The sequence below is a fragment of the Megalobrama amblycephala genome, linkage group LG7, assembly GCF_018812025.1.
Source record: "Megalobrama amblycephala isolate DHTTF-2021 linkage group LG7, ASM1881202v1, whole genome shotgun sequence".
NCBI classification, from domain to species: Eukaryota; Metazoa; Chordata; class Actinopteri; order Cypriniformes; family Xenocyprididae; genus Megalobrama; species Megalobrama amblycephala.
In genome coordinates, this window is record NC_063050.1 from 47976706 (window position 1) to 48001504 (window position 24799).

Sequence of the window (24799 nt, forward strand, 5' to 3'; positions counted from 1 at the left end):
AACCACAAATAAATTCCAGGACATACTTTTTGCTCTTCAATTTGACGCTTTATGTCATCAAGTTCAGGTCCTAAAGGCTGTGCGCCCATTCTTTTAATCCGAGTTTCGGTCGTGTCCAGCCAGTCAGAGAGCTGCTTCAGCTGCTGGTGCTGCAGGTTCATCAAAACTTCATGAAGCCTAGAAATGTTCCAAAACCTCAGTTATATAAGGATTTGTAAATTTGGTCTTTCTGTTAACATGTCTGGCTAAATAAAGGCTTATCATGCAAACATGTGACCACCTGCTCTGTCGCTCCATGCTGGATACACGCAGATGTTCCCAGCGAGAGTTGAGCAGATTCATCTGTTCCCGCACCTCCCTCTCTTCATCATCAGTCAGCTGCCCTCCAGACAATAACACACTTCCTGCTTTCAGAACCCGGCCCACGCTGCCCTGATGAGACGTTAACTCCACCATGTAGCCCTGGACCCAAACACACATATACATATATGTATACAGTGCAGTGGTACAGTGAAGTACAGTGCAATGAACATCTTTGATGGACAAAGTATGGGGTTAAAGTAATTATTTTAACTTCTAATTGTTTCTTTGCACGGTCATCTAAAACCCTCTGCATCTGCTTTCATCCTTGACACCTTTACTCATATTATACCATTCTTTCAGTCATTAAATGCCCCCAGATAACTTTTCAATTCACACCTACGCAAGGCACAGTTTGATTCTTTGACTCCCAGACCAACCATTCTAAAAGATGTTGGAATATGAAACTGAGGGGAAACACTCATAAGTACCATCTGTCATGAATGGAGAAATCGAATTTATTCAGAGACGGTAAACACAGGGGGCATATGCAGATCTGGATAATAACAACAACCCACAACTTCATGGATAATATATCTTAGTCCTAAAACTTTCAGACAGTATCCTTCACCCCTTGGGTTCAAAGTTAGTTTGAAGAAATTAATCACCTGTCCGAATTTAGAGCCGTTCCTATACGTCTCATACAAATATAAAACATCACTCTTTTATTGACCAGATGTCAGATATGGAATAAATCTGGAGGTGTCAACTGAAGTGTATTTCTGAGACAACACAGACTTTACAGATTTAAATTTATAGACAAATAAAGTTTGAAATTTATGAGTAGTTTTTAGTGCGTGAATAAGAACATTGTAATTTGGACAAAACTAGTATTTATTTGCAGTGCTGGGTGTAATACATTAAGTAATTAATTACTGTAATTTAATTACTTTTTTAATGAAAAAGTAAAGTAAGTGACTACTCTACTTTTCTGTAATTTAATTACAGTTACTTCTGATGTAATTGCATTAAATACTGTATAGATTATAGTTCAATTCTTTATTAAAAACAGTGAATTTAACATTAAAATTTAACTTCTGATGTTAAAATGTATGTTCTCTCTACTTTGGTCAGCTCAAGAATAATGTATACAGTTTTATATTATTTATTTGAAAGAATTAAAAGAACATGTCTGTCCTTGTATTGTTCAACTGGTCAAGATTGATATGGGACTGAAAGTAATTAGTAATGAGTAATGCAATACTTTTTAGAGAGAGTAATTAGTACAGTAATCTAATTACACTGTAGATGATGTAATTAGTAGCTAGTAATTAAGTTTTTAGAGTAACTTACCCAACACTGTTTATTTTTAAGTTAGACAAAACTAATGTTTAATTGTTGAATAATGTTATCTTTTAAAGATACTTATTTAATCAACTAATGCCTCAATAAGAGCTGTAAATAGATAGTCTGGACTTATATTTCTCTGCATGCCCTTCAATCTTGTGCAAAGGTTGTATCATAAGACTCTGAGCTTACGTAGGAATCCAGAGCTGCCAAATGGTAGCTAAAGCTTATGAAATCACATCAAATACAGCTAGCTTTAGAACATCGTCACCTCTAGAGGCAAATCGCTATAGTCTGCTGATGCTAAAAAGACATAGGGGCATGACAACATTGTCTTTTTTAGGGTGTAGTCCTCCAAATGTTTGCTCTGAACTAGTAGATTAACATAATGGCTGAACACTTGTCCTTCTGGAAAGGTCCTACTTATATGCTTTGACACCATCATTGTGGATTCAAGTTATTTTTGTGCCACTTTTGAAGAAAAGTGCCAGTTTTATGGTTCTTTCTCTCTTTTTCACCAATAATTATTGAACCTTTTTTTACAGCACCCTTGTGCTGTGTTGAAAACCCTTTAACACTTGTGGTGCTCCCATTCATTCATGACCGGCCAGCAAAAAATTGCTTATAAATCTCTTGTTATGCTACCTTATCACCAAATATTGGATTCAATCTTTTGAATTTGAATCATCTTATTTTCTTTCAATTAGGACGGGTTTTGTATTTATTTTTGGAACTGATCAACCGTAAGCCTTTTTTATCTGAGCTTATGTACCTCAGCATTATATGTGGATAATTTTATCAATTTTACATAAAATATGAAAAAAAAAAAAAAAAAAAAAAAAAATTGCACTGTTTAATCACACTAGTGTGCTTTAATGTTGTTACCAGGAAATTTGTTTTGAATGGTTTTATTTTGGTTTTATTTATTACAAAATGGCACAAAGTCACACATGACCGGGCTACTAAAAAAAAAAAAAAAAGCTTATAAAATCACTTGTTGCGCTATTTTAATCACCAAATATTGGATTGAGTCTTTTTGTCAACTTGTTCTTTCAGATTTCTTTCAGTTAAGACAGTCTTTGTGTTTATCGTAGGCCTCATTGATCTAAGTCTCACTGATTTGAGGATAAAGTTCACCTCTGCGAAAATTAAAGCCTGTAATACTCAAAATAGTTTGTGTACATGAATGTGTGTGTGTGTGTGTGTGTGTGTATGTGCGCAGATGCACGAGTATGCATGTATCCACACATGCACAGGTCTGAGGCCTTTATTTTTGCAAGCCCGCATGTGCATATGTGAACATGATGAACACGCTCCTGAACACTAATTGTTTCTCTGATTTTCGACTCCCCCATTCATTTTCAATGGGCGGTCATTTTTGACCAATATAAGCTCAGATCAATGAGGCCTGACCTAATTGAAAGAAAACAAGTTGACGAAAAGATTGAATCAAATATTTGGTGATGATGTAGCATAGTGTGAGATTTATAAGCAATTATTTGTAGGCCGGTCATTTTTGAAAATCCCCTCCTGCAGCAACAAAACTACATTTATTTATTAAGTCAGCATAAAAACAATGAATTATTATGTGATAATTTGTTGTCAATGTCAATGACACAAAATGCTAAACAGTAAAATGCTAAACTAAATTGTACAGTCAACATTTAAATGTTGACCAATACCAATTTACTACCAACTATAGCTAGTGCAGCCATAACATCCCCTATGATTTCTTTAATTTACACTTGGAAATTTGGAAACCTCCAAAGAGTTTCCCACCAATACAACATTGTGTTGATGTTCATTAGGGCTGGGACAGAACGATTCTGATATTTTCTAAATGCATCGCAAATCGATTCTAAGCTTAGTTTTTAACAGCAGATGGCGCTCTAGGCTAGTTTTTAACCGCATGCTCACGAAGAAGAGTGATCGTGCGTTCGGCCGAGTCTGAGAATGTATTTGCACCTCAGAATGCTTTTATGACATGAGATTAATGTAAACAGATAACTGCAAACACCCTTGTAATTAATTTCAACCTTTTCGAACTTTATGAATGATTATTTTATAGAAGGTTCAAGTGGTGTGTGTAAAGGAACTGGAAGGAAGCAGAGTACGCCTGTTTCTAAGGGTGCGTTCACACGTGTCATGTTTGGTTTGATTAAAACGAACCCTGGTGCGATTGCTCGGTTAGTGCGGTTCATTTGAACATGTGTGAATGCTGTACACAGTATTGTTTTGGATGTTCGGTAAGTTCCGTCTCAAAATAGGCAATACGTCATAAAATCCTGTTGTGAATGTATCCCTATGCCTTAAACCCAAAAATGAAAATTATGTCATTAATGACACACCCTCATGTCGTTCCAAACCCGTAAGACCTCCGTTCATCTTCGGAACACAGTTTAAGGTATTTTAGATTTAGTCCGAGAGCTTTCAGTCTCTTCATTGAAAGTGTTTGTAAGGTATACTGTCCATGTCCAGAAAGGTAATAAAAACATCATCAAAGTAGTCCATGTGACATCAGTAGGTTAGTTAGAAGTTTCTGAAGCATCGAAAATACATTTTGGTCCAAAAATAACAAAAACTACGACTTTATTCAGCATTGTATTCTCTTCCGGGTCTGTTGTCAATCCGGATTCACGACTCCGCAGTGACGCTGCTGATGTAAGACGCTGCTGACGTGTTATCCGGTGCGCCCGAGCTTCGTTTACAGTCTGAGGGAGACGCACGCTGTATTCAAGCTATTCTACATTATTTGTATTTTGGTATTGCTATATTTTTTAAAATGGTGCGTAAGTGTGCATGTCGCGGATGTCCTAATCGCCAAAAACAACTACGTAAAAGTGCATTACCAATGCCGACAGATGAAAGGATTCAATGGAATCAATTCAATGGAATCAATTCAATGGAAAGGATTCCGGAAGAGAATACAATGCTGAATAAAGTGGTAGTTTTTGTTATTTTTGGACCAAAATGTATTTTCGATGCTTCAAAAACTTCTAACTAACCCACTGATGTCACATGGACTACTTTGATGATGTTTTTATTACCTTTCTGGACATGGACAGTATACCGTACATACACTTTCAATGGAGGGACAGAAAGCTCTCGGACTAAATCTAAAATATCTTAAACTGTGTTCCGAAGATGAACGGAGGTCTTACGGGTTTGGAACGACATGAGGGTGAGTCATTAATGACATAATTTTCATTTTTGGGTGAACTAACCCTTTAAGGTTCGGTATCTTTTGGTTCGGTGATAAAATTGCCAATCTGAACGCTTATCGGACCAGGACTAAATGTTTTTTTTTTCCTCCTTTTGTCCGGACCAAATGAACCAAACGAACTGAACTACAAGTGTGAACGCACCCTAAATCACACAGAGCCATCTGCTGTTAAAACTAAGCTCAGAATCAATTTGAGAGAGAATTGAAATACATGCAGAAAATATCAAAATCAATCCAGAATCATTTCTCGATTCGCGATGCAACAATATATTGTCCCAGTCCTAATGTTCATGTGCCCATATCTTTAAAACTGATCCTTCCGACATCCAAAGGGAGCATTAAGAACATTAAAGTAGCAATGTAACTAAAGCATTGACAGGTTGTTTCTTCCAAATTGTGACGAACATTCAATTTTTGCAGTTGATTTTAAATAAGAGGTGGTGTTTAAGTGGACTAAATGATTGGGAATTTCAATGGAAGATATATTTAGGACATTATGATTAAATTTAAATTTTGATTTTGGCATTTCAACCTAAATCCAGCTACATATTCTAGTAAGTACGCTAATCAAACCTTAATCACTTTTCTAGTGTAGTAACATACATTGAAATGGGAAACATAAAACATACTGAGAAAAATATCACCTGAGGCCAGCAGAATCATCAACACGCTCATCTACTTTCACCTCAAAAGCTTCAAAAGACAAACTGGTGAATTACCTCATGGGTGTGAAACTGCTCTTTGACTTCTTCGACAAAAGAAGAGATGGGAGGCTGTGCTTGCAAGCCGTCCTCCGCAGAGAGCAGCCAGGTCAGGACCTCCTCCAGGGCACTCTGGTAGCTTTCCAGCTCATTTAGCCCCTGTGGCAGGGGACTGGGGGACGGTCGCAGTTCATCGGGCTTGTCTGGAGACTGCAGGCAGATAGACGGGAGACAAATGGGTTAGATGATGGCATGGATTTAAAAATAATAATAATAAGATATCGAGTTTTCTGTCTTTAAATTAAGACTTGCCTAAAGAGCGTTTTGGCAATAAGGCGGTAGGAGTGGTTGGCTAATCATGGATATATACACACACACACATACACTTGTTGCTAAAGCCCCTAGAGTACTTCTGGCTGTTTCATCCTCAAGAGCTGGGTGATCTTTAAAGTTAAAGTTAGACTTCTAATTTTCTTTTCCTGCTTTGGGAAATACCCTCTGTTTGAGTGAAATGCACTAGCTGACTGATAATATCAGGGTGGTTTCAGATTGAATTCGAAGATTGTGAGGCTTCATGGTGCCGAGTTATGATTTAGAACTTGGTTTATTAGTGGTGCTTGTGGTGTTGCTCATATTCAAACTAATGCCTTAACTTCATACCATTTGCGCTGTGGACAATAAAACCCTCAAATCATGCATCTTGTTGAGGAGAGGTATGCTATTACTATTTCTAAACAACATTGGACCATGATGGACCACGAAAAAAATGGTCTCATACACTGACATTAAAGGAGATACTTAAGTCATATCTTAGTAACCAAAATATCTATGGGGTTACTAACCACCTGGCAACTACCCAGAACACCATAGTGATATACTAAACAGCAATCAGAAGACATTAGCAACCACATAGCAAGGCCTTGGCAGCCACCCATAACACCCTAGTGTTTTGCACCAGTGTTATTTTAGTATTATTTACATACTATTATAGTATTTATTCATATTTTTTAATTTTTAAGTTTTAGTAATTTTGATATGTGCAGTTTTAGTTTAGTTCTTCAACTTAAATTACTTTTCATTTAAGTTTAAGTTATGTATTAAGTTATATATAAAAAATAAAAAAAGGTAATTGTGACTTTTTATCTAACATGTCTTACTTTTTTCTCAGAATTGTGTGATATAAACTCCCAATTGCGAGTCATAAAGTCAGAATTGCGGGGGGGAAATCAGAATTGCGAGTTTATTTATTTATTTCTTGCAATTATGAGTTTATATCCAGCAATTCTAAATTTATAACTCGCATTTTGTATCTCGCGATTCTGAGAAAAAGTCAGAAATGCGAAATGTAAACTCGTAATTGTGAGAAAAAAAGTCTGAATTGTGAGATAAAAGTCTCAATTATCTTTTATATTGTTTTATTCTGTGGCGGAAACCAGCTTCCATTTGCTTTTCATCTAATACAGGCATGAATTTGCATTTCCTTCAGCCTGAGGCTTATTCATTTAGCTTTTGGTGTGAAAGGGCCTTTAAATTGAACAAACATAAAGCAAACAAACAAACAGCCCAGCAAAGATTAACAAAAGTAACGCAAAAGTAACATAATGCATTACTTTCCATTAAAAGTAACTAACGCAATTAGTTCCTTTTTTTAGGGAGTAATGCACTATTGCAATGCATTACTTTTAAAGAAACTTTCCCCAAAACTAGACACCACTGTTATCAGTCAGAGGAAGTTGTAGACACAGCTGCAATGCCTGGCAACATGAGGAGCCAGCAGTCAACAGAAACAAACCTGTGTGGTGAGAAACTTCCTCTGCTGTTCAGGCGTCTTGACGTAGGCAGCTTGAGTGAAGGCATAGCTTTTGAATCGAGGCTTATAGGAGGGAGACGGGCTGCGAACATGACTCTGGGCCACACTGACTGTGATCTAAGAGAGGTACAAAAGACAAGAAAGACTGAAAAAAGCAAAACAAAAGCCACAGAGGTGGATGGAAACATAGAGGAGAGTTGAGTGATGGAGCGATGAGCTGGATATGGCAGTGAGAAGGACGATGAGGACGTTGGAATGTAGAGCAGCAAAATTAGATCACAAATTGCAAAACATAATTCAATGTCAGCTGGCAAAGTGTGTTGACAAGCTAGATGTGCATTCTACATCCTGAGAACGTCTAAAAACCTTTTTGAAACCAGAGAAGTCTAATGCTTTCATATTAGACGTATGTGGCGCCAGAGATAATGGTTCCATGCATTATGATTACAACATACCGTTCTAAAATCTCGTGTATCTATGAGTGTGTGTTTCTCTGACCTGCTGGGAGTAACGCTGTTGGGTTTGAAAGAGGAAGTGCTCCTCCTTGGCTACTGTAGCTCGAGGGAGGGTCTCCACCTCTTGTATTGCCTCCTTACTCACGCCATGGGGCAGCACTTGGAACAGGGAGGTGACGTACATAATGATGGATTTCTTATCAGGATGAGTTGTAGCAACATCTGTGAAGAAGAAAAGAAGTTAAGAAATGACTAAATTGCATAGTAAACTCCTAGAGGAGACATTAGATAAATGTGAGAAGCAGAAGACCCATGCAAAGATTTGTTTTATTGTAAATAAATTGAATGCATACTATTTTTCAAAAATTTGGGGTTGATAAGATTTTTAAATGTTCATGTAAAATGTCTTATGCTCACCAAAGCTGCATTTATTTGATAAAAACTACTGTAAAAACAGTAATATTTTGAAATATTGTTACAATTTTAAATAACCACTTTCTTTTTTTAATATGTTTGTGTCATAAATGTCATTTATTCTTGCGACGACAAAGCTGAATTTTCAGTATCATTATCCTGTCTTCAGTGTCACATGATCCTTCGGAAATCATTCTAATATGTTGATTTGGTGCTCAAGAAACATTTCTTATTAATGTTAAAATTCTAAAGAAAATTGTCTAACAGTTTTTTCTGAATAATAGTATTAATTTAAAAAAAAAAATGACTTACCCCAAACTGTGTACATACAGTGTACATATTCCTATCATTTAATTATATAGACCAATTTGGAGCAGACGTCACAGTTACGTCACTTGCAGCTGAGCTTGCATAGTGGTGGCAGAAAAATAGTGGTAACAAGTGGAGGAAATGGGCAAAATCCACAGAATAAGAGAAAAAGGTTTTGTTGTGCTTTTTCATGTTAGAATTGGAATGCAAAAAATATAGTCTTCATTTTTATAGAATACTATTGTTGAAGACGCCATTTGAAGCTAAACGCAAATGTTTATGTTGCAAGTCACAGACTGGACTGATGAAACCTGTAATTATTAGTCTACTATATATACACATACATACATGCATATATATATATATATATATATATATATATATATATATATATATATATATATATATATATATATATATATTTTTTTTTTTTTTTTTTTACGTATGCAGTTACAGCATGAAATAATATTTAAATATATAACATTTTACATAGATAACTTTTAAACAGCCTATAACCTTTTTTTCTTGCATTTGCATGTTTATATCTCCCAATTCAGACTTTATAACTCGCAATTGTGAGTTTATGTCACAATTCTGAGGGGAAAAAAAGTCAGAATTGCGGGATATAAACTCGCAATTCTGAGGAAAAAATACAGAATAAAAAATAGGTCTATATATATATATATATATATATATATATATATATATATATATATATATATATATATATATATATATATATATATATATATATATATATATGCACATTTGCACACTATACATGTTCTTCATGGACTTACCAATAGGAAAGAAACATCAGTATATATACTGTATATTAGATCTCTGCCATCATTTTTCTTTCCTTTGGATATGTACATAGAGAACAAGATATAAGTGGTACACGCTCAACTAAGAGTTAAACCCCCATGGCATAAATTATGTGATGAAATTCTGTTTTAGATGTTGATGTAACAAGACATTTCCTCTCATCCAAAAACTAAACTAAAAAAGCCATGTCTGTATTACTCAGAACAACTTCAAAGGCTAATGTGAACAAGAAGAAGAAAGGAGGAGGTCATACCCTCAGGGTCCAACAGGCGGTCGATGCCTAAACTCTTCTCCGCAACGTTGAAGGCATGATCCAGTCTCTCAATGGCATTATCCTGTTGCTCCACCATACTCCAGTTAAACAGCTCTGGCCTGGCAAAAAGCAGATGATATAATTAATATAAGATAGTTAATAACAAATTATTTTTCTGTGCACATGCTTGAAATAGCTAAAAGCAGATCGAAACAGCTGGTTCATTACCCAAATGAACTACACGGAAAAATAGAAAAACAATAAGCCATAATCAGCTTCAGAAATTGCTTCAGGCCAAGCTAGTATTCAACCATGCAGTTTATGACCAATGAATATAAAACATTCATTTTAAACATCATTAGATGTGAAAAAAGTGAGTTCTGTGATTTTCAAAAAAAAAAAAAAAAAAAAAAAAGCACCCATAAAATAACAGCACCTGTGGCTGTGAATGAGAGCATTGAAGGCAAGTCCATCCGTCCAGCTGCTGGAGAAGTTGACCACATTGATGTCTTTGTAGTTTTTAGTGGACTGCCTAACCCAACTTAACAGAATCTTTTCACTGTTGGTCTGCTGTAAGTCTGCCATGACATCTTTCATCACATCCTTAACCTGTGCGGTAAAAAGAGAGGATGTAAACATATTTATCAGAACAGTGACAAATATAGCAAACATGACATGATAAAGCTGATATTTAGAGACAGACTTTATGATTGCAACTTCATGTGATAACCAATGTAATATGGTATTTGGACATGAAAATATGGTAATACTATGTTTTTGACACACAATAGTAAAACTATATGGTCTTTGGACATGTACTGTACCTTGGTAATAACATTTCACACCTTCAAATATAATGCAAATACCTAATAGTAGTAGAGGAATATGGTATATAATATGGTATATATAACAGTTTTCTATTTTACAATATTTAAAAGTGTAATTTATTCCTGTGATGGCAAAGCTGAATTTTCAGCATCATTACTCCAGTCTTCAGTGTCACATGATCCTTCAGAAATCATTCTAATATGCTGATTTGCTGCTCAAGAAACATTTCTTCTTATTATCAATGTTGAAAACACTTGTGCTGCTCTTTCTTTTTTATACTTTACTGTCACTTTTGAACAATGTAATACATCCTTGCTAAAAAATATTTAATGACTGCGAGCTTTTGAACAGTATTGCAGATCAAAGATTACCATGGTATTACCATGTTTTTTTTGGACATGTACCATTATAACACCATGGTAATCTTTGAAATACCTAGGAGTATGACATAAATTCCAAGATTTGTGAATGTTAATCAGTCAGCACCGTAGTATATATATATGTTAATAATTTCGCACTGTAATTTTACCATCTGATACCATCACTGTCCTTTTTGAATCAATTTCAAAGCTGAAATGTTACTGAGTCTTAAAGGCCCTTTTTGCTGTAACCACCTCCAACATAAGCTTAAGGAAGATGACATCAGCAGCTCTGAACATAAACCACAGTAGTGCCACCTTATCAGATGAACAGAAAAAAACAGAGGAAACGAGTTCCTGTACAGATAAGCACATGACAGTCCACTGCAAACGTGCTACATATAATATCTTTGATGGACCAACATAATGGATGATAAAGGTCCTATAGTGTGCTACTGCCCTTGAAGGCAAACCAGAAAGATTGTGGGTCTGATTTCATTGTATTGAACTCTCATACCTGCCAGTGGAGAATGATGCTCCAGATGAGCCCCAGGGTCAGTTTATGATTGCCATCTACAATGTCGGCTCCTCCAATGTTCACCAGATCAACCTAAAAATGGAGCAGATTTGAATGCAAGAACCTTAACTGCACATAATTCAACCAGGTACATGTATTAAGACAGTAAACAGGGTTTTTGATTTTGATTTTGTGTTGACTTCAGATATTTCAGTCACATCACTGATATCAACAGTTTGATATTTGCTGGAAAATTACTGCAACCAGATGTTATAATTTGCAGTCTTACTTGGCTTTTATTTGGTTCTTCAAACACATTTTCAATCTGTCTGGATGTTTCACTACGTTTTATCAAGCAGAGAAGCTTTTATGTCAGTGAAATGGATAATTGCCATTACCTTATCAAAGTGTAAAATTTGCTTCTGCATAATTTTGTCTTGCATTTATTAAAAAAGCTCAACCGAAACATTGAAATTCCAATAGCTGTGAATAGTAAAACAGCCAGTTGAACCAATTAACTCACATTGTTCTTCTGAAGGATCTGCAGGGCCCTGTTAACATTGTTGAGGGAGTGCACTCGAGTGAAACCACGTTCTTTAACCTGCAAATGGGGAATATATCAGAACCGAACTTAGAGCATCCATTGCAAATGAATGCACTCATCCTTGTCCAAATGCTTTGAAACCAGGAGTATTTTTTCCTTGATAAAAATAGAACAATGAAAAGTGTCTCGGAATACAACCCAGCAGAGCCAATTAAACGAATAGTTCACCCAAATATGAAAGTTCTGTCATCATTTACTTACCCTAATTAAGTCATTATCATGGTAACTGTATATAACACATACACATATAGCCTAAATAAGTTTGTTCTTAAAGTCACCATGAAATCAAAATGGACATATCTTCTTTTATGGAATATCACAGTATTTATTCACATTTTTTTTTTTTTTTTTTTTTTTAATTAATGTACTTCCCTCCCTCTTGCATCTCTTCTCTGACGACGTATTTACTGACGAGAGGGCGGGACAACCTGTCAATCACATGACATCATGGCAGTTGCAGACCACAACAATCCAATCAATTCCTGACAGGCAAAAACAAGTACCGCCCTTTTTCTTTTTCGAGCAGCCGTTTCACTTAGGACAGTGGCCCTCCAGGAGCAGGAATGGACAACCCTGTTCTAAAGCGATGGGTTTTTGTATGAAAAATATCCATATATAAAATATTATTATCGATAATAACTAGCTTTGGGCATAAATAGCTGTACACATTGATTTGCAGCAGAAGAGTAACCTTTGACCTGACACATGACATAATAATGACCGCGGAAGCTCAGAGGATAGAGCAAAAAAAAAGCACTGGTCATGAATTTGAAGTCTAAAATGATCATTTTTAAAGAGAAATGTCAGAGGATTTAGTTGGAGGAACCACGAGAGGCGTCTAGGCTTACGGTACTCCTACATCCTGCACTGTGTCAGGGGTTACTCATTTGGCGTAAGTCGACTTGCGCAATATGCAAACAGTTGTCTGCCGGAAGCTAGTTATTGGAATTTATAAAGTTTTAAATATGGATATTTTTCGTACAAAAACACATGCTTCAAAAGGCCTTTATTAACCCTGCAGAGCCGTATGGGTTATTTTTATAATGGATGGATGAATTTCTTTGGGCTTCAAAATCTGGCCCCCCTTTTCACTACCATTACAAAGCTAGGAAGAGCCAGGATATTTTTAAGTACATCTCTGATTGTGTTCATCTGAAATAAGATAGTTATATACACTTAGGATGGCTAGGGTGATTAAATCATGGGATAATTTTCATTTTTGGGTGAACTATCCCTTTAAGGCACTATTTTTGTATTGAAAATGTTTCAAATTTAAAGATGGACCCACTAGTTCATGGCCAACCAGAACCTCCAGGAGTTCAAGAAGACGTCGGCCATCACACAGATCGGTAAAGAGGTCATCGACAGGGGGTCTCCTTGCCTAGAGATTAAACAGAACTTTAAAAATGAAGGCTGAGGGTCTTTGGGAACATGTATTTAGGCCTTTAATATACTCACATGCAGAAATGAACTGTCTATGAAGCATACCCATTATTTAAAGGTGGAGTATTTGAGAGTGTATATTATCCAAAATAAAGGAGAATGACAATATAAGACCTTTAGTTTTGGTTCTTTGAGATGACAAAAATAGACATTCTCTGAGTTTTTTTCCCTACAGCTCTTCTTAAACATCTCTCAAACATCAAACTTCAACATCTCTTCAAACATCTCTCTCAGTTTGAAGGACAAAGAACTGATGTCCTTCCTCTGTTAACATACTGTAAAAGGACGCTAACAGAGTTACAAAGAAAATGCAAAAACCTCTGCTTTGAAATGCCTTACCTTGAAGCGTTAAACCTACAAATCTAAAGTACACAATCAAACATTCATGCTTACATCCTGACATAGATGAAGGTCAGAGACAATTTTTTAATACGAGTGTGAATCTTAACTTTTAACCTTAAGATCAAGACTATGTGCAAGTGTGAATCTTAACTTTTAACCTTGAAATCCAGCTTGTCTATCTTATGTTTCCTCATCCACCCACCATGTAGTAGGTGGATGAATAACACCATTTCAGTTTATACACCTATAACACGCTTTTTCAGACTGCAACAACAGAAAATCGCAATATAAAGACTGTCTTAATCAGACTGATCAGCGTTGTTTAATTTGCCGTTAAAGGTGATTCAGTATTACTTCAACACATGATAAAACAATACTCTATCACATTACCTTAGCAAACTGTGAGTTTATCCATTTCGTGAAGGTTTTCTTTTGAACATCTTCTCTTTCATCTGAAAATAAGAGAAATCAATACTGTCAATACTGTCCAGTTAAGATTCAACTCTTGCAATTTAATTAATTTTAAAACACACAAAAACAGCCTAACTTCAAACTAATCATAGTCATTTAATTCCTCCAGATATGTAAAGCTTTACAACTACGTAACAGCACTGCTCTTCATAAGAATAAAAAAAGTCCACTGTGATCAATAAGAAAAACTCATTTGATATGAGGAAGGTTAAATACAAAGAGACTGAGGAAAAAGCCCCTGAAAGACCCGAGACAGGTTTGAGGGTATACACAGATCAATGGTCAGCTGGCATTCAAAAGAAGATTACTTCTGAGGAATTGAGGGTGTAGATCAGGCAAGCCTTACAAACACAATGACTGCGTAGGGTGAAAGATTGATCAGAAAAGCCAAAGAAACTGCTTAGAAATTCACCAGTTATTCCCATACACTTCTAAAACATTTAATACACGGTTCGGCGATACGAAATTGCAAACAAGCAATTGACAAGATCAAGAACACAGAAAACAAAACAAAAAAATAGATTTCTTGTGTAAAAAGTCGCCTTTGTGGTGTTGCCCGCGAATAAAAATGGTTCATAAAATGGCAGAAAGTCACTCTTGCATTTCCAAAGAAAGCGAAAGAAATGCCGAGTGTTGGGAACATTAAAAATCAATCAGCACAAAGAACATTTAGCTTTCATATCACATTAAAAGCTTGTGTTGTTCCCTGCTCTAATATTCTCCAATTGCTTCGATTCAGATCTCTGTGCTCTACCCTCTCAGCTTGCTCGGGTTTCAGATTGATTACAAAAGCGTAATTCTTATCTAGGGGCCCTGATGATATTAAAGCGAGAGTTCACCGCTATAATGAAAATTCTGTCATCTTTTCTCTTCCTCGCATGGGGCACAAAAGGAATTATACATCCAAGGCATCCCTGCTCTGCATCTACTTTCATTGGAAATAAAGAGCAGCTTGGACGTTCTGCTAAATATCTCCTTTTGTGCTCCATGCAAGAAAAAAAGCCATCCAGGTTTGGCAGGATTATCATGTTTGGGCAAACTCTCTCTGCAAAACCTTTCAGAATCATTAAGAATGATTAAGTATTGCTTTGATATTTCCTTACACACAAAAATCACTAGGTGGTGAATCACAAGCTTTCCAGAGTCGGCCTGGATGACAGCATTTTCATGCATAATTGATTTTAAGCTTCCAGTTGTTTTTGCCACCATCGCAATAATCATCATGAAATGGGTAGTTTCAGTTCATTGTTCCCATTGGTCAGCCTATACTTCAGTTGACGGTATAATCACAGTAGCATGGCTCAGATTCGTTTCAAGCCTGACTGCACCATGTCATGCTTATAATCGCAATAACACACACTCTCACGCGGTTTTGCTGTAATAATATGACAGAAGAGTAAACAGCAATGTTTAAGATCAAACACTGAATAATATCAAATCAGTTCCAAAAAAACCTAAAAATAAATTAAAAATGTGACTAATATGTTTTAAACTAATCTTTCTACAAATTTGCTGATATAGAATATCACTGCTTTTTTATTAAAACAACATTTTCTAATCAGCTACTTCAAATAGCATTCCCTCCCCCTATTTTTCATCTAAAAGCATAAGTTATCCCATGAAGACCACATTTTCAGTTCTTGAAAGCAATGCCATTTATCCAAGGCTAATCTGAATTCTTTGCTTTAGAGAAGGATGACTTGTAAAGTCCTCTCAAGATTGCAGAAAGAAGCAATTGAGAACTATTCTTATCACAGATCAATAATTTCTGGAGCACATCAGATATCTCTTAACATTCCATAATGGCAAAGTCATTCCTTTACTTGATTAACACAATCCGCTTCAATTAGACTGTCAACCCCCTTGACAAAATGCTCAGAATACAGCAGCACCGCACAAAGGAAAAGCTGATTATTGTGAGTATTTTGCTGCTGAGGGAACAGTCACATTATCTTACAGTATTACCGATATTGATCTACAAAGCTCTAAATTAGCTGCTTTTAAAAGCTCAGGATTTGACAGGGAAATTATATTTCTGCCTTCTTCAGGTTCAGAAACACAACAGGGTAGACGACTTCCCACAGTGTCCATTCACAAACTGCATATTGAATGCCTAAACTTTAAGACACAATTCTTTGCCACATTGCTAAGTTGTAATTTCTAAGAGAAAAAGACAGCATTTTAGTTGGTGACGGATGACTCAGTTGCTACTAAAAAAAAACCTAATCTGCACTGTAAAAAGTGAAAACCCGCAGTTGTTACATTAATGCGTTAATTCACCATAAAATAAAATACCCCTAATATGCTTTTTTTGAATATTCCCTTTCATGCAGTGTGTAATAAGGCTGTTTGAAAGTCTGCAAAGTTTTAAAGATCAAAGTGCATGACAAATAATGTTATTATCTCTTAAAAGAAAGAATTGATTCTGAACTGCCAAAACAGGTATAGCCTCACATTCTGTTACATACCTACGTAACAATGAAACAAATTTGCATAATGCCAGCCTTTGGTCTTCATTGGCTGCCCGCGAAAAGTTTGTTTAGTGTTGCTGATATGTCGAGAAGACGCTGTTTTCAGCACTAAGAATCCATTTTGCATGCATTTCAAAAGAGGACTCGTGCTTAAATTTAAATGGAAAAAAACACGCCATCACTCGTATCACTGTGTATCAAGTGCTGAGGAAAACTCCGGAGCTAAAATTCAGATATGGTAATGGACGTTTAGTTTCCAGTACATGCTGCAAGCAGTCGACCAATCACAACAGACTGGGCCATTTGACCAATCAGAGCAAAGCAGACTCACGGAAAGGGGGGAGGGTGTAGAGAGACTGAATCTTCTAACAAATGTTTTCAGACTCTCTGAGAAATATGCAATGTATATTATGAGAAAATTAGTGTTGCTTTTGATGCATGTGAATCTATTGTAGGAGACTGTGGCGACCAGGGCGGGCGAGAGCCGTGAGGGAATGGCGCGAGGCCGGTGACGCAAGTGATAACAAGCATCACCTGGGAGGCGCACATGCCTTGAGTCTCTCACGGAGGAGCTCCGGGAGCATAAAAGGAGGAGCGACGACCGTGGAGGACGAGAGAGGACCAGGCCTGGACTTTATTTTATGTGTTATTATGTTTGTGTGGCCGGCAGACGTCAGCGAGGGTCTGCCGGCATTACTTTCGTTTTGTTCTTTGTTTAATTTGGTATTAAAGTTTGGTTCAACGTTCGCCGGTTCCCGCCTCCTTCTTCCCACATCTACTAACCACGTTACATTGGTGCCGAAACCCGGGAGGAAGGAGGGACATGCTGTCGGAGAGCCCTCGCTGCTGAGGGGGATCGCGGTGCTGCGGAGTTCGGGCAGCGCGGGAGTGGGAAGACCGCAAGAGGCTGCCCGAGGCGGTGGTGCTGGAGCCTAGTGACAGGTGGGACGGAGACCCGGATGCCGTGCTCCATGAAGGGGAGGAGCAGGGGACGGGGGACTCGCTGCCGGCTGCCCTCAGTCGAGGATCGGGCCGTCCACCGAGCAGTGGGGTTAGAGCCAAAGAAATAAGGGTCTTACCTAGCTAAACAATCTGTCATTTTCACACAAATGCTCATCTTGCACTAGCTCTGTGATGCACCACGCATTATGTAATCACGTTGGAAAGGTCCTGCTTGACATATGCAGAAGTACCGATCTAGTGTCTACAAAGACTAAGCAAAACGGCCTTTACAAAAAGAGGTAAAACAGATGATTTTGAAGTTGGGGGAGAAAATGAGAATACGGTACTTCCACCTACGTGACGCGTGACCTTTCCAACATGAATGTGTCATGCGTGGCGTATCGCAGAGCTAATGCAAGATGAGCATTTGTGGTAAAAAAAAAATAAAAAATTAATTTTAAAAAAATGGGTCATTAGAAAATGATCGATTATTTTGCTAGATAAGACCCTTATTCCTCATCTGGGATCATGTAGAGCCCTTTGAAGCTGCATTTAAACTGCAATTTGGAACACGTTGGTAAGTCCATTATATTGAGAAAAATCCTGGAATGTTTTCCTCAAAAACCTTAATTTCTTTTCAACTGAAGAAAGAAAGACATAGACATCTTGGATGATGACATGGGGGTGAGTAAATTATCAGGAAATTTCAATTCTGAAGTGAACTAATCATTTAAAATGGAATAATTGGGGAACTTTAAAGAACTTTGCAAGTCTTTCTTTTTTCCCTTATAATATCAAAGCAAAAGAACAGCATAATGTCAGAGCTGTTCTTAAAATAAGCACCATAAAAGTGTTATAAAAGTGGTCCATATGACTTGCATGCTATACATCAAGTCTTCTGAAGCCATACGATAACTTTATGTGAGAAACAGCTGTGGCCACCGTTTACTTTCATTATATGGAAGAGAGCAGAAGGACATTCTGCTATAAATAACTCCTTTTGTGTTCCAGGAAAGAAAGAAATGGGTTTCTAAAGACGTGAGGGCGAGTAAATGATGGCAGAACGTTTAAGTTCATTTACATGTCACCAAATTAAGAGCATGTTTGGTTACCTGACATAACACCTTTCATAGAGCGCTCTCAATGAATTATAGTTTTATGCAAAAGAGTGTGAACATATATCTGTCAGTGTCAACAAATAAAGGTGTTAAACTCCTTGCTTGATGCCCCGCCTGTCACAATGTGCAATCAACAGCCCATAATAGTTGTTTTTGCCTGGTTGTGACAATTATCATTTCTGAAACAGCCTGGTAATGTTCTGAAATGAAAAGAAATTTAGCCTTGGCTCTGCAGGTGATAATAGCAAGTGTACTTAAATAAAGTGAACCCAAATGTTTTAAGCAATATTCGAACCAAAACAAACAATAATAAAAATCATGAATTTGAAAATGTAACTGGACAAATCTGCTGGAAATTAATGGTGTAAATTTGCATAAAATCAAAGGAAAGAGGGAGACAGAATTGGAGACAAATATAAACCAGGATCTGGAATATACAGAAAAATTTAGTAACCTATAATTAAAGTGCCCCAATTATGCTATTTTAAAGGTTTCTAATTTTGTTTTGGAGATCTCCTACAATAGGTTAAAATGCATCCAAGGTCAAAAAACACTTACGTTTTCTCATTGCACATCACCTCATTTATCGACTCTGTTCTGATTGGTCAGACGACCCAGTCAGTTGTGATTGGCTGCAGTGGCATAAAGCCCATGCTTACTCTTGTTCATATTTGATATAATGTATTGTGTACTGATGCAATAAACAATCAGAATGTTCATTTTTAGCAGCATGAACACTGATATTTTAGCGGTAGTGATGCCCATAACCACAACTTCGGTAAATAGCAACCAAACAGTACTAGTGTTCTATTTGCAATGCTCCCATACTCTGGTCTGAACCGCTGTGAACACAAACAATCAGAGTGAAATAAACAGCTAAAGGTAGGGTAGGCAATTTTGGAGAGGCTTGCAAAAGCAAGCTAGCTTTGAAAGCATCCCTTCAGAGTACCTGCCAAAGCCACGCCTCCTTCAAAACACATGAACGCGCAGACAGCAGAGTCTGCAAAGCGTCACAAGATGAGAGACGGCGGTAAATTACCTCACGTCTCAAAGCACATAACATTACAATAATAATGAACGTAAACAACTTACAGAGCTCTTGACTGCTGCAGATTCATTTCGGAGTTGATAGTGTTGGTATAGAAATGCATAAATCCGAGTCTGAGGATGTGAACAGATCCGAGTAGAATGTCACGGGTTGCCGTCTCGTAATTACGTTTACGTCATGGCGTGAACGCAGCATAAGCTCGTTGTTTTGGTTCAGGAGGAACTGTAAAAGGCAGCTCATGTTTGTTTGTGGCGCTCGGTGACTGTCTACATCTCTGCATAGCCTTATTTATTACACGGCTCTGTGGAATACTTGATTCTGTTTGGTCAATCGCACCATCCAGCTGTATGTTATTCCCTGATAACAACCGCTAAAAACAGATAACACAGGCTCATCCGGGTTACTGAAGTTAGCAGCGCTATACGCTTGCTAGAAACGTTGTTTCTTCATCTAAGTTTTGCGTTTGGTAAGCTAATAAAATATTAAAACTCAGTCAAATCATTATTTTGTGTACAGTTATTTAATTATGTCATCCGGTATCGCGGACTCGCTCTTTCGTTTCATACAAACGCAGCTGCTACCATTTTGCGACTATTGTTTTGTAGACTGTTGGATTATAAAATAACAAGCAGGTACGATTTTAAAACAGTTTCATCTCAGATCAGTATCTCTTATCCCCATAATTATTTATGTGGCGAAATTCTGTTTAATAAGTGGCATGACTGTACCGTATCCCTTAAATGTCCGTCTAGTTTGAACTTGCCGCACTAGCAACTGCTCTCTCCGTGGAAGCTTTGCGTTTAAAGAGCTAATAAAATATTTAAACTCAGATCAATATTTTGTGTCTAATTATTTACTTATATGGCAAGTAGCCGTGTAATAAGCAGGATAATGTACATCCAAGCCAGTTGTTATCCCAGAATAAACTCCTTCAGGCTGATGCAAGACCCCTCCACTTTGCGTCGGGGTCCTGATCACCCTGTCAGGGTTTATTCTAAGATAACAACCAGCTGGATGTACATTATCCCTTACGTAACACGCTGATGATGTGTTACGTCTGCGTGAGCAAGGCACGTGGAGGTACGGAAATACATGGCAGGACATCGTATCATTGCATTCGGACTGATGACTGAATGAACATTTTTTGACTTCCACAGAAGACATATGTACACGTTTTAATGTTTAGACCACTTCTATTATTGATTTCTATCAGGATAAGTTTCAGCCAGTATAACAAAGTGTTTATAAAAAAAATTGCCTACCCTACCTTAAAAAGTCCCAGGTTGCACTCTGTTCGCACTATTGGAACGCAGATCAGTCAATGAAATTAGAGGACCAGAATAATGTATAAATGCATGCATGCATTTGTCTTTTAATATTATTAGTTACAGTGTATATAGATTTTATGTCGGGGGGGATAAAAATAGCATCAAATGATTGTGTCTATGGAAGTGATTGGAAGATCGTAATGGAAGACATAATAAAGTATAAAATAAATAAACCTATAGAGCCCGGTCTGGCAGACAGAATAATATGTGCAGACAGACAGGAGAATGAAAGCATTGCTTGCCATTGATCGGAGGCGTGACTCCAGGCAGGTGGCAGCTGCTGCTGGATTATATCCGCCCTTGTGCAAATAGGATGATGGGGTGACGGGCTTGAGCCGAAGCTAACGGGCAAATACAAAGACGCTGGACGCACACACCTGCTTTTAGCCGCCTAATCTCAGCACACACATCCGAGGGAAGACTGTATTCACAGATTACAGCCATACGTTTTCCACCACAGCCACCCAGGTTTATTTTTTCCCTGGCAATTTACAAGCGCGAGCCCAAATGTTTCGATGAGACTGGAAATACTCAGCATGTGATTGAACTGCGTGTAGTTTAACAGCAGCGACTATCACCAAACTTTCTCTCACATTCATCTTTAAAATCACGACTGATTACAAAGTGCGCACATTTAACCATCTACCAGTAGAGTGTATAAGAAACAACAATGAAAGACACCGGTGCGCGCTTAATTAACATTAAAACAAAATTTTCCGTGCATGAGAACAGATCGCTTTATAGATAAGACGCACCCGGCTGGAGGATCTATTGTTAAATCTGGTTAAATCTTACGTGACATGTCGTAATAAAAGCCGTCAACAGCCAAACAATCACCTCACACTGGAAGAGTATTTCAGTATGATGATTCAGTCTTACCTAAATGAGGATTTTACACCATAACAAACGCAACTATTTCCTCCGTAATGGCTTTTAGAGTCGCAGGCAGCCGCGTCTGTGGTGTGTATCCATTACCTGTGTATATAAACACAGCGAGCGCAGTTTGATTATCCGGTTCCCTTGCTGTTAAACAGACTCGTCCATGCCTAAAGCCGTAGATGATTTGGTGAAGGAACTGTGGGTGGACACTTTGCCGCTTTATTTTGTCGTACTCCCTCACTTGGGTGCAGTTATAGCCCTGCTGTGATCCGTTGATACCGGCAGGTGTAGCGGTGCTCTGGCATGCGGGCTGATTGACTATACAGCTCTATCTAACCGGGAACGATAGTTCGCCACCAGAGAGGGATCGATACCACTTGGATACAATGAACAACTTTATTTAACTTGTTTATGTGGGCCAATTCTCTACGTAAACAGGGTGCGGAAAATAATTAATACGTTTCAATTCGAGTTCCTTATATTTCCGTAAGCAGCAGGAAAGTTAGATTACAAGTTTAGTCAGGGCGCATTTTGTCACAGTAAATAGACGCTCGCGAACAGAAATCGTGGTAACCATAGCAACACTAGGGTCCTCGAGCAGCACTTTTGGTCAGGAACGCAAAACATAAACATAGAAGCACTATCATTATATATCACATATTACAAAACATTTGGGTGTTTTGTTTTTAAAATCTTTAAAGGGATATAGTTCACCCCCCAAAAAAATGAAAATTCTGTCATTTACTCACCCGCATGTTGTTCCAAACTTGTATGAATTTCTTTGTTCTGCTGAACACAAAGGAAGATATTTGGAAGAATGTAAGTAACCAAACAGATCTCGCCCTCGATTGAGTACCATAGTATTTATTTTTCCTACTATGGTAGTAAAGGGGGGACGAGATCTGTTTGGTTACTGACATTCTTCTAAATATCTTCCTTTGAAATTTCGAAACACTTATGACGTAACGAAGCCTCGTTTACTGAAATCATGTGACTTTGGCAGTTTGATACACGCTCCGAACCACTGATTCGAAACAAGAGATTCGTAAAGCTTCATGAAGCAGTGTTTTGAAATCGCCCATCACTGAATATTGTTGAATAAAGTCGTTATTTTTGGTTTTCGGTGCACAAAAAGTATTCTCGTTGCTTCATAACATTAAGGTTGAACCACTGTAGTCACATGAACTGTTTTAAATATGTCTTTAGTAGCTTTCTGGGCATTTGAAGTGTTAATTGTCTTGCTGGCAGTGCAGGCCTCACTGAGCCATTGGATTTCATCAAAAATATCTTAATTTGTGTTCTGAAGATGAATGAAGGTCTTACAGGTGTGGAATAACATGAGGGTGAGTAATTAATTAGAGGATTTTTATTTTTGGGTGAACTAACCCTTTAAGGAAAGATAGTTTAGTTAACGATTAGTTAACAACAGGGGGTGCCTAAATACAATTTGGTTTGCTGCAAATGAACTGAACTAAAAAAAAAAAAAAAAAAAAACACCTTGACAATCAATGAAAAAGAACCGTGAAAGTCAATGTACCTAATCACCACCCTGAATAATACATAATTAATGTGAAATTATTTTCTGGAGCTTCTTTAAGCCTCTCTTAAAACACTGTTATGAGACACACCGTTTGTGGTGTCCTTTTCACCTAATGTAATATGCTTGTGGTCTATTAAAAATGGATGAATTCAATACAATAATCTGGAATGGGCAATTTCATGTTGACGTCATGAGTTTTGTGCAGCTGGTGGGGACATCTCACATAAAAATCACAGGACTCAAAACATCACCATGCCATCTGTACATCTGCCAGAGAAATCCTAAATAAGTAACAGTCTGTGCTTTTAATCCGTTCTTGTGGGATTTTTTCAACTCTGAATGATCCCCGTGCCCAATGGAGAGAATTGCAATTCTTTCGTTTTATGTCCATTTGAAGGGCATCATGTGTTGTGGTAGTACTGAAAGAGAAAATCTTGCAGATCATGATCATACCACTTCAAAAATGCTGGGTTGTTTCATGTTTGGATCAAATATGGACAAACCCAACCTTTGGGTTTCAAAAATTTAAACCAACGGTTGGGTTTATTTGACTCGAACAACCCAGCATTTTATTGCTCAAAAAATCTCTCTATTATTATCTCATCTGTAGTTCTTTCTCCTATATGTTTTGGCCACAAAATTGTTGTATTTTTTTGTACACGATAATGCTGAGACAAATGTTCAACCGAAGCAGATTTAGGAAGCAGCAACACTCGGAAAACAATCATAACATTCAAAATACAGGCCAGTGTCTTTGAGAAAAGGGCTATGTTCACTCAAACAGTCAAACATTTATTCATAGGCTACATAAATACAGACATGCTATGCTTCTGGTTTTCATTCAGGGACTGTATGTGTGGTATTTCCATTTTAAGTAGGCCTACTAGTTGTCATTTGAATTTTTTAAATGCCAACCAGGGGTAGATCTCATTTCAATGTCATTTTTCTTTACCACGATGCCAACCATTGCTTATGTATTTGATGAATAACTGCAGAAAAGAGTGAATAGGAAATGTCATAAAAGCCTCCAGGGCTTTAAAACACACCCTGATAGAGTGCAGTAAACACCTGATGTTTCTAAAGTGACGAAAAGTATTTTAATCCAAAACTTCTGCATTTGTATGTTTTCACTCCACACTGTAAAGTGAGAAGATACTGGAGACTCCCTTGAGGATTCCTCAGAATGCCACCCATGGTGGCATTCAAACATGTAGAAAGTAAAGTAACTTATAAATAAATAATACTTGTTTGGTATGTTTACAATGAGTC

The 24799-nt window shown here is 37.3% G+C and overlaps 1 protein-coding gene across 12 annotated transcripts in view; it reads right to left on the reverse strand.

Annotated features, from left to right (window-relative positions):
• Positions 1 to 24799, reverse strand: part of dmd (dystrophin) — a 129335-nt gene that overhangs the window by 100576 nt on the left and 3960 nt on the right. For 11 of the 12 annotated variants that reach the window (XR_007185920.1, XM_048197886.1, XM_048197889.1 and 8 more), the window contains 11 exons: positions 14124 to 14185; positions 13237 to 13329; positions 11868 to 11945; positions 11345 to 11437; positions 10077 to 10249; positions 9641 to 9759; positions 7880 to 8058; positions 7364 to 7498; positions 5590 to 5781; positions 281 to 462; positions 27 to 177 (listed from right to left, as the gene is read on the reverse strand). Coding sequence is in view for 11 of the 12 variants with exons in the window: in XM_048197886.1 (XP_048053843.1) it covers positions 27 to 177; positions 281 to 462; positions 5590 to 5781; positions 7364 to 7498; positions 7880 to 8058; positions 9641 to 9759; positions 10077 to 10249; positions 11345 to 11437; positions 11868 to 11945; positions 13237 to 13329; positions 14124 to 14185 (1457 nt within the window). In the remaining variant the exon portion in view is untranslated. Of the gene's footprint in view, positions 1 to 26; positions 178 to 280; positions 463 to 5589; positions 5782 to 7363; positions 7499 to 7879; positions 8059 to 9640; positions 9760 to 10076; positions 10250 to 11344; positions 11438 to 11867; positions 11946 to 13236; positions 13330 to 14123; positions 14186 to 22086; positions 22286 to 24799 lie in introns of those variants that run through there. The other variant, XM_048197896.1, reaches the window with a different exon arrangement.